This window comes from Aulonocara stuartgranti (genome assembly GCF_965226115.1).
Source record: "Aulonocara stuartgranti genome assembly, chromosome: 2".
NCBI lineage: Eukaryota > Metazoa > Chordata > Actinopteri > Cichliformes > Cichlidae > Aulonocara > Aulonocara stuartgranti.
In genome coordinates, this window is record NC_138940.1 from 3,447,326 (window position 1) to 3,457,602 (window position 10,277).

Below are 10,277 nucleotides of genomic sequence, written 5' to 3' on the forward strand. Positions count from 1 at the left end.
ACACAAGTCGCTTGTGTGTTAAACCAAAAATAAAAATTGTAAGACACCTGAACCCACTGTAGTCTGTCTTACCTTCTCTTTAATGTGTCAGAGAAATGAAAGCAACAGGGTTAAAACTACCACTGAAAAGCAGTCCACTAAAAATAGCATTAAAATGACCCAAATTGTGTGTGTCAGTTTCAAGCAGAACTATTGTACACCTAGTGACAAAAAAAAAGTCAAAATTGCTGCAGTCTGTGTCAGAGTAGGATATTGTGCTCAGTGTTCTGGTCTGTTAGTGGTCTAATCAGGGTCAACGTATTGTGGACCACAAGCCAATACATGTTGGTCTGACAAAGATGTTCTTAATATGGTAGCACAAAACCACAATGTCACTGGTTCAAGTTCAGCCTGGGCTAGAGATCAATGTGTTGCATGTCACAGCCCCCTCTCTGAGGCCACATTTCCTGTCTGTTGCTTCACTGTTCATGCCTGCAACGAGAGAAAAAAAACTGCACAGTGCAAGCAGCGCTGGAGTTTTGTCAAGCAATAAATGAGTAATTCCCTGAAACAATGCTGTGCCCAGCTTCTGTACATGTGATATATTCATGTGTATATACTAAAGGGTAAGGATTTGAGAAGTAAATATTACCTTTTAAAGTTAAATAGCTGTGTTTTTTTCTCTAGAAATGTTTTGTCGCTCTTTGCATAACCTGCATAACATAACCTGCCTGGTGTTTGCCTTTGTGTGCAAACACAAAGGCAAACACAAAGTCACAGTAGTTACTGACAAACAAACAAAGCATGGAAACTTGAGCATTTCTGTGGTCGGGCTTTCAAAGACAGGTGTGAATGCGAAGGGGCTTTTCTTCCTGTGTCACTCTCTTGGTTTTGCAGCACTGTTTTATCAATTTGATGTATAACAAAAGCAGCTCTTGTTGGAAGAGTTAAAGAGGAAAGGACACACACTTACCTGGTCAAACTATGACTGTTCTAATCACACTTTTGTGTTGTGTGTTTCTTAAGGCTATCAATGAAAGATGGGAGGTGATAATGAATTGTCCCTGCCCTTTATAGCAAGGGCAGGACTTTTTAAATGTTTCGCAAATCATTACCTATAGGTTGAAACCCTTGATACATCATCAGAATCAGAATAATTTATTAATCCCAGAGGAAATTATGTAAACGTGTGTAAAGTGTGTATAAAGTGTGTACTACATGCATAGATGACAGCTTGTTCAAATTAATGATGAATGAAGTTAGTTAAACATTTAAATGCAGTTGTATGAACAGTGCATATAGATTGTATTTTATGATAGATCAGTAAGGTTGCAATTGTGTGTGGTTTTAAAGCACAAACAATGTTTGCAATTTAAAAGGCAAGAAAGAAAATAAAATCAAGTCAGATGTTTAAGCTAAGAGTACCCTGCTGAAGCCTTGCAGCTCTCCTCTCACTTCACATCCTGTTGAAACTCACATTGAGGGGATTGTTCTGAGTAAACAGCTTCAGGTTGGTCAAAGGGTGGAGAAATGGCCCACCACAACCTTTATCGGTGTAGCTGTTGCGTGGAGCTTTGCTTTGCTTGCTCTTCTCATGAGAAAAACGAAGGCTTTCTATCTTTATGCTGTTAGACCAGTGAGAACAACTGGATTGCTTCAACAATGTATAATACTGTGCTTTTATTTCCAATTTTTAGAAGGTTTTGGTGGACACATACATAACATTATGACATTTGCATATGGCAAGAAACCAAAAATAAAAAAGGTTATTTTCATAATACTGGTGAGGCAGGTGTTACAAAGACCAAGTCTTTATTTTCCTTACAGTCTAACAATGGACGACACAAAAAGATCAGCACCACTTTGTAAAAAGAGAGAAGCAAGTATACACATTCATTGACGAGGTAAAGTTAAATTGTTGGAATTTTTATGGTATTGTCAAGGTTCTGGGTCATTTTGACCCAGCGTTTTCACTTTCCGTACCCGGACCGTGACAGGTATACTGTAACAGAAAGAAGTGATAGCAGGATAGGGTTGCAAGTGGAGGAGTGAGCAGAGGAAAATCTGACAATTATGCAATTTTATGTTTAAAATCATAATAATAATAATAATAATAAAAACAGTTCAAAAGGTTTTGCTTTGTATGTCAAATGTCTTTTATGAATTCATAGTTGATTTCTCTAGTAAAAGAAAAGGGTGAAGTAGATTCAGAGTAGCAGCCGCCAGGCCTATCAGAAGTCCTGTTGTCAAGGCACCAATCAGCTCCTGAGTCAACCAATGTCAAGCACTCCCCAGAGACTTCTGTTCCTCTGCCTGAGCCTACCTTCTTGGTTACTGCCTCTTTTGCATGAGCTAGTCACCCCTGAAACTGGCTATCTTCCAGTCTGCTAGTGGAGCTCTGTATCTGCTGGTCCCCTGTCTAACCTCCAGAGAGGCCCTGCATCATTCATTGCTGGCCACCTTCTCATCCACAAAAGGGTTTCTGCTTCCAGCTGTCCACCTTGCTTCATCTTCGGAAACCTCTTTAACCTCTTCAGGATTTAATTTATGTTAATACAAGTAAATATACTGTCCTAGGAAAAATGTGTGTAGGATAAGAAATACAGAAAGTGTTGTGTTTGCAACATTTCAGAGATGCATAACGATAAAAGAGCCAATTCAGAAGATTAGATTCAACGTTATTGTCAAAGAACAGTTACAAACTTCATATTATCAATGATAACCCGCCCAGTCTGCTTAAGCAGGAAGAAACACATGCAGCAACGTACAGAGTTGGGGAGGTGGTTGTGGTCTCCATCCACTATACTCACTTCACAACACTATTCTCAGTGTTACAAAACTACGTTTACTGAAAGTGATGAGAACTTTTGACTCAAGTGAGGCACATGTACCAGTGTAACACACAAATGTTATATGAACTTGGGTGAAAAAAACAAAACAAACCTAAAAATAAATAAGACAGCTGGTCTTAAGTCTGCTGATGATTAGACCTTTGACACATAAATATTCCATGCAATTCAATCAATTAGTTTACTGTAATTTTCCTGTCAGCATGTGGTCACATCGTGTACAGCTGCATACAGAAAAAAAACTTTTGCATATTTTAAAGCATAGCACCAATAATCAATTATTATTTTGTTTTGTTAGCTAAGACAAGTAGATTTTATACATGGAAACTTAAGCACTGCTGTGGTTGGGCTTTCAAACAAGGTCATGAATGCAAAGGGGCTTTCCTTCCAGCTACTTTTATCTATTTTAGGAAGCTGCCATAACACTACACCATGTATAACTCATATTCATATCAAAACAGGAGCTGTCAGATGTTATGAGATAAAGGGACATGTGCACACATTCAGATCTGCTTGGTCATTCTGTGATCTAACTGTGGTAGGGTGTTTTTCATTGGCAGTTATAAAGAAGTGAGGGGAGGCGCTCATCATTCACTGGTCCCAGAGCAGGCTTTTCAAATGATTTGATAAATTAAAAACAAAAAAGTACGTTTGACATCCTTACCAATTTACCAATGCCCATCACGTAACACAGTGATGGACGTTCAGCCTGTCTAAATCAACAGCTACTGAAACAGTTATATTACATGAATAAAATTTGTATTAAAATCATACTATATATTACTTTATTGCAGATGCAGCAGGTGCTGGTTTTGATTTTGTTTAATCATTAGAAAGACAGACACAGTTTTTCAGTGTACATAGGCAGGATAACAAGTTTAAACTAACATAACATAAAATCAGCCCTGCTTAAGTGCTTTGTAGCTCTTCTCTCACTTTATGTCTCATAGTGGCTCATAGAGAGATCTGTGCTGGGTAAACAGCTTCAGTGATTGGCCACTGAAGAAATGGCCTATCACAAGTGTTGTTTTTGTCAGTGAAGCTGTTGAATGTTACTTTGCTTTTTGTTGTCTTGACTTGTGGAGACAACTGAAGCCATAGCTGGAAAATATTGTCACAAAGAAATTCAGACTTAAAACAAATTAGTCTTTAACATTAATTATAGTTAAAAGCTGAAAATGTGCCATGCTCTTGAATTTACTGACAAATTAGCAAGGGGACGTTGTGCCTCTGCATGAATTTCTTGTTAGCTGTTACCTTAAGATTTGACATGGGCATTTCAGAAAATAATGAGGATGTGAGAAAAAAGTTCTGATATGTACATATGAAGCTCTAGCTCAGTGACTAATAACACTTTTATGTGTGCTTTTTTAATATGACAAAGAGCTTTTTTTTCTAATAGTTAGCAGAAATAATTACAAAATCAAGAAATTAAAGAAATTACTTTGTTTAAAAGTCAGGCAAAATTACTCTATGGTTGATCTATGATTTAAGTAAATACTTACTTATTATATTCCAAGAAAACCATAAAGCATTATTTACGCTACCGTTTAGGTGTGCAGACCTGACAACGTTTCTCGTTTGTCAGGTCTGGTTTAAAAACACCAAACTGCTGACAGCAACCCACTCCACTCATAGAATTTTAATGACACTTAAACAATCAAAACGCTAATGTTACAGTAGTTTGATCCATCTGTTGGGGTCATACTCAAAATAAAGTAATGTATTATATATTAATTGTTACTTTTATTAAAAGTAATGCAGTACTTTATTTAATATCTAATATAATATCTAAGAATGCTATTCATTACACATTACTTTTGTGTTACACCATAACATGTATATCAGGGGTCCCCAACCCCCGGCTACAGATGTGTCGTTTGGTACAGTTGAGGCTCGGGTGTGAAATTTATGGTTTTCAGGGTTTTTATCGTTAACTGGGTTTACCTGGGTCTTTTCACGTGCTGTAGTTGTGTGTCTTATTTTGAAAGAAATGTTTACGTGTTACCATGGTGACCAGAGAGCATTAAGAAACAGAGAGGAAATGCTTCTCCTGAAATGTGCCAACTCTCAATGTTGTTGGTGCAACATTTTAAAAAGGTTTTGCAGCTTGAATTCGTGTTTATTATAATATTTACAAAATACCACAGTTCTTGTCTTGGTCGTATCATTTTATTTTGTTGTATTTATCCGTGACACCTTAAAGGCCGGTCCATGAAAATACTGTCTGTCATTAAACCGGATCGGTGCCGCAAAAAGGACCGCTGATGTATATGACATGAAATACCACAGACCCACCCATTAACAGCAGCAATAGGGTGAGGGATACCTCATAGGGACATGGATAGAATGTTTATTTTAGTGTTTATGTAGGAACAAGAGACTAAGAACACAAAGCAAAGTTGAAAACCAGTCCAAAAAGAAGAAAAAGAAGTGATCACCATAGTTACTCTATAATAGAAACATACAGGAGAAATGGAGGCTACAATTCTAGAAGCTTTAATGCTCACCACTGTTTCCTTTACCTGCTAGAGCGAATGACTGAGCTTAGTAATCCAAGAAGGCTCAAATCATTGATTTCAATCCAAGAAATCAGTGAAGTTTTGTTTAGAGAAGCAAGCATACTGTGAAAAAGTGGTTGCTCCTCACTTTTTCACATAGGGCCAAGTAGGTTTCGATTTTTTTCTCCACTTAAATAATGAACGCCTTCATTTAGAAACTGCATTTTGTGTTTAATATCGTTGAATATTTCAAGTTTTTTTTACTGATCTGAAACACATAAGTTTGACAAACATAAAAACAATTGGAAATCCGGAAGGGTGACAAGAACTTTTTCCACCCTACTGTATCTCAGTTTGTGGTGTCTAATAAAATTGTTTGATCACAGGTGGATATCTGGCCTAATTGAGCAAATATAGTCAGAAAGCTTCTTGTTTAGGGCTTAACACAGGTACAACAGGGTTGTGTGTACCTTAAGAAGTGAAACTAAAGTAAGAAAACTCACCGTGAACTAATTCTAATCTGTTTTTAAGTGATCATAAACAGTTTGCACGGTCAGACATGACCCTACATCAACTGCAGGTATATTCATGATTTTTATAGAAAAATCGTGAAATTAAAGAAGTGAAAATGATTTTGTGAAACTTTTGCATCTTTGTATCCTTATATTTGTGCTGGTAGACACAACAAAAATCATCATTTAAATACTAATACAAAGTGGCAAAGTAGTATCTTCTGATGTTAAAGATTTACAGAGCTTGTGACTAACAATAATCAACTAATAATTACAGAAACAATAACTTCCTTAATAAGTGCCTTAATAAACACACTGAGAACTGATAACACACTGCTACCAGAAGGTACTAAGAAAGACATACTTTTATGTCATTTGATATAAGACGTCTTTTATCAAATGAAAATTGATCAAAGGTTTGCTGAATGGGGGAGGGGTAATTTCCTACATTTCAGCCAATCACTGATTTCTGCTTTGGAAACCTTTATAACCTTGTGACTAAACCTTCCATATGGGCAAGATGAGATCAGTAGCGTGAGACTAGAGTGCTGCACCACGATGATTGTGAGAATAACAGCTTTGGTTCTTCTTTGCGCACCAGGTAAGTGCAAAATATGATGGGAGACATCTGCTTGCACTGCACTGTTCGTGAAACCCATCGTGCATCTCAGTGATGGCTGTGTAACAACCTTTCTAATGTAATAGCATTGATTATGTCCATTTGTGTTGTAACTCTGTTGTTATTTGTCTTTCTTCTTCAGCTGTGATTCAAACTACAGAGGTTCCTCAGTTGATCTCTTTGACTGTTGTTGACCTTGGTGACAATGTTACTTTTGGCTGTGAGGTCTCTGAGAAGGAGTTCAAATCCTTACACTGGTATAAACAGTCTCTGGGACACTTGCCCCAAAGTGTTGCTTCTGTTATTCTTGACAAAATAACTTTATCTGATGCATTTAAAGATTCACGTTTCACATTGAACAAAGATATATTTACTATCAGAAATGTCAGCAAAGAGGATGAAGCAACATATTTCTGTCAAACGCGGACCACATATACACAGATGTTCAGCAATGGCACATTCTTGGCTGTGAAAGGTAATATGTTTCCCTTTTTGTACCAATGTCTGAACAGTTCAGTGATACTGACGCAAATCAGTTTAATCAATTACAAAAAGTTTATATTACATCTGCCTTAATTCACAGATCACAATCATCAGAAATCTGTCTACGTGAAACAAAATCCAGAGAAAGAGTCTGTTCGTCTGGGAGACTCTGTGACACTCGAATGTTCAGTTCTCTCCAAGAACAAAGAAAAAGCACTCCAATGTCCAGATGACCACAGAGCGTACTGGTTCAGAGCTGGATCTGAAAGTTTTGCTCCAAACATCATTTACCCTCTCGTGAACAACAGTGATGAAGCTCTTAAGAGACGATGTGTCTACAGCCTGACCAAAACGATACAGAACTCCTCCGATATCGGGACTTACTACTGTGCTGTTGTGACATGTGGGGAGATCCTGCTGGGTGAAGGAACTAAGGTGGAGACACGTATGTATCTGTATTTGTCTTTAAATCTTAAATTATCTTGCATTAAAGTATAAAACACTTACTAAGAGATCAGAAACATCAGACTAAGTACTGTAATGCAATGTTATTAATTCCATGCAGCACAATGCTTGGGATATTCTCTAAATATCACACTTTATTCAAGTTACATAGTACAGACAAATGTAATGCACCACTGCTCGTTTCATCTAGCCTTCCAGAACTCTAATCTTTGAGTTATCTAAGATTAATGGTTTAATCTTAATAGTTATCATTTCACTTTAATTGCCACAAGTACATAAAACAAAAAAACAAAGCACACTCCATGCAGTGTGCCTTCATAAACATTTGTGAAACACCAGATTGTTCTTACAAACTTGTTGAATTCAAGCATGGTACTGTAATAGGATGCCACAGTGACAACAGTTCGTGAAATTTCTTTCCTCCTACATGCTCCAGTATAAATGTTTTTATTGCAGTGGAAGTAACAAAGCCTCAAAGTGGCAAACCACATAAAGTTACAGTGTGGGGTTGTTGAGTGTTGAGAAGCATAGTGCATAGTGCATAAAAGTCACCAATGCTTTGCAGACTCAATAGATGTTCCAAACTTCCGCAAGCACTAACAGTAGCACAAATACTGTGCTATGAATACAAATACTCATCATAAGCTGTCTCTAGCTCTACAAAAATAGAATATTGTTCGTTATAAGAACGTTTCTGCAACAACTGATAAATTCCATGATCACATATTAAATTAAACAGTCTCTCTCTCTCTTTTAACTAATGTAGGACCAGGATTGGGCCCTGTTGTCCTTATTCTTGGAGTTCTGCTAGGTTGTTGCATTTCTGTGATTGTGCTTCTTCTTTTGTACCCCAGAGGGATAAATGTTTGTCAGCATTGCACAGGTGGGTTTATCATAACTGCGTGTGTGTGCGTGTGTGTGTGTGTGTGTAAAGATATATTTTTAAACTAAAATTATGTTTAAGATCCAAATATTTGTTTCACTTTATCATACCAGGAAGACAACAAGAACACAGGATTACAATAAAAATAAATCACTGCATTTATATAACCTTGTTACACAATTCTTGTGTGAGTAAACACTCAGTGGAACACTTGTAGTCATCTTCTTCCCTTTGTGTTTTCCTATGTTTCACTTTGTAGTAGTAGATGTGTGTTTGAAATGCAAAAGTTGTCATATCACAACATTGTATTGCAAAAATAAATACTAAAGATCCACTGCTTAAAACTTCTGTTTTAATGTTACCACACTATTATTCCAATCATATCCCCAAATCGTATTGCTTTAGGGGAAATACGTGGGACCAATCATGCTGGATGTGATGTGTCAAATGTGGGCCAATCAAATGATTTGGTAAATATGCTTTTACTATATATTCTGCAGCATGGTTTTGGAAAAGAGATTAGCAATTTCATACCCACAACATATAATAAAGATATCACAATGTCTTGTTAAATTTGTTACAATACAAAGTGCTGGAATAAAGTTAATTGGTGCACATACAGTTAGTTTTACAAATGAAATTGTAGAATTATTTACGGGATTAATAGAACAAACCAAACCCGTACCATTAGAGATGGAGGCTTTAGAACTGAACATCTTAACTGTGTTGACTGTATTTTTAATCTAGTGTCACCTGAAGACCTGAAAATCACCAGCCTCCAATATTGATTTTCTGACTCGTCCCTTTACATTGAGAAACATTATTTGGAAGTTATTCCACAATTTGTAGACCTATTTCTTTTGCAGATTGGTGAAACTGCCCATCTTTACTTCTGAGAGACTTTAATTAAAGCTGAAAATATGCACTTACTTGATTTAAAATCCACTTTGATGGAAGTAAAATTACTGAAAAATTTCATTGCCCAAAAACTTATTGACCCAACCAAATATAAATGCTGATTAAAAATTCGAAGATATATTGCAAAATATTAGAATAATCTTACACGTTTTTTTTAAATAATAGTAGATATATTGCACATATGTAATTTCTGACTATTCCAATAATCTTACTTGAGTTGAAGTTGATGACATAAATTCTAAAATACCTGTAATTTCAGATGATGACTGATGCTACAGTCCATTACTCCTCAGTGAGAGTAAACAGAGTGAACAGGAAGAGGAGAGAGTCAACACAAGACTGTGTGTATGCTGCTGTTAGACAAGATTCCCACACTCAGCGGCAACCATCAGCATAAGCCAAGAAGGGCAGGAGTTGTAGTCCTTTAATAGACGCTGTGGCCTTTCAAATATGTGTTAAAATAAACAATTCCAATAAAAGTGTTTTTTTTTTCTAAAAAACAAACAAACATGTTGTTCAGCTGATTCTATGGAAACACAACCTCTGGTTACTTTTATTGACTGCAACATAAGCTATGGTAGTATTTTTGGGCCCAACAAAACATGTTGTATAATTCACATTTGGTATACCCAAATAATTGTGTAAAAATATCAAACTAAATAAATTCCATTGGCGCATTAAAGTGTTGAGTGGATTTCTATGATTCTGAAATCACGTTTTTTCTGATCGGGGGGCGGCCATCTGCTGCGACCGGTTGGGGTGACAGAAGGAAAACAGGATAAGACATGCTGTGGAAGAGAGACGGAGAATTATAACAGGTGTGATTCAATGCGGAGAGGTTTATTAACACATAGTGAGTGAGAAAGGTGACTGGAAGGAAAAACTCAATGCATCATGGCCAGTAGCAGCTTTTGATACGGGTGACACGGGCGGTTTCCCGGAGTGGCATCGTGGTTCGCTGCCCCGACATCAGCCAGCGCATTTTGGGAATGGCATAGGCACCGATCGGTTTTCTATCGCCCATGCTGGGAGTAAGGGCGCCCTCCGTTTGCCAAACTGGAAGCTGGT

General features: G+C 37.0%; 2 protein-coding genes across 4 annotated transcripts in view; one reads left to right on the forward strand and one right to left on the reverse strand.

Moving 5' to 3' along the window:
- Positions 1 to 10,277, reverse strand: part of LOC309712848 (signal-regulatory protein beta-2-like) — a 71,366-nt gene that overhangs the window by 14,142 nt on the left and 46,947 nt on the right. The gene's annotated exons all lie outside the window — the stretch shown is intronic.
- LOC309713716 (uncharacterized protein) lies at positions 6,284 to 9,843 on the forward strand. Of its 3 annotated transcripts, none has more exons than XR_014278653.1 (6): positions 6,284 to 6,442; positions 6,603 to 6,935; positions 7,044 to 7,388; positions 8,263 to 8,291; positions 8,697 to 8,761; positions 9,469 to 9,843. XR_014278653.1 is itself a non-coding variant. In XM_082545524.1 (6 exons), exons 1-6 carry the CDS (start codon positions 6,400 to 6,402, stop codon positions 9,604 to 9,606), a joined length of 1,041 nt encoding a protein of 346 aa, XP_082401650.1. In that variant the 5' UTR covers positions 6,284 to 6,399; the 3' UTR covers positions 9,607 to 9,843. The 3 variants fall into 3 exon arrangements, 2 of the variants coding, with proteins under 2 accessions (XP_082401650.1, XP_082401651.1); XM_082545524.1 differs by having other exon boundaries at positions 8,175 to 8,291; XM_082545525.1 differs by lacking the exon at positions 8,263 to 8,291.

Coding starts and splice junctions, on each gene's coding strand:
- LOC309713716 (XM_082545524.1), top strand. CDS start 6,400: ATGATTGTGAGAATAACAGCTTTGGTTCTTCTTTGCGCACCAG. Junction 6,443..6,602: donor GGTTCTTCTTTGCGCACCAG/GTAAGTGCAAAA, acceptor TTTCTTCTTCAG/CTGTGATTCAAACTACAGAG. Junction 8,762..9,468: donor TGGGCCAATCAAATGATTTG/GTAAATATGCTT, acceptor CTGTAATTTCAG/ATGATGACTGATGCTACAGT.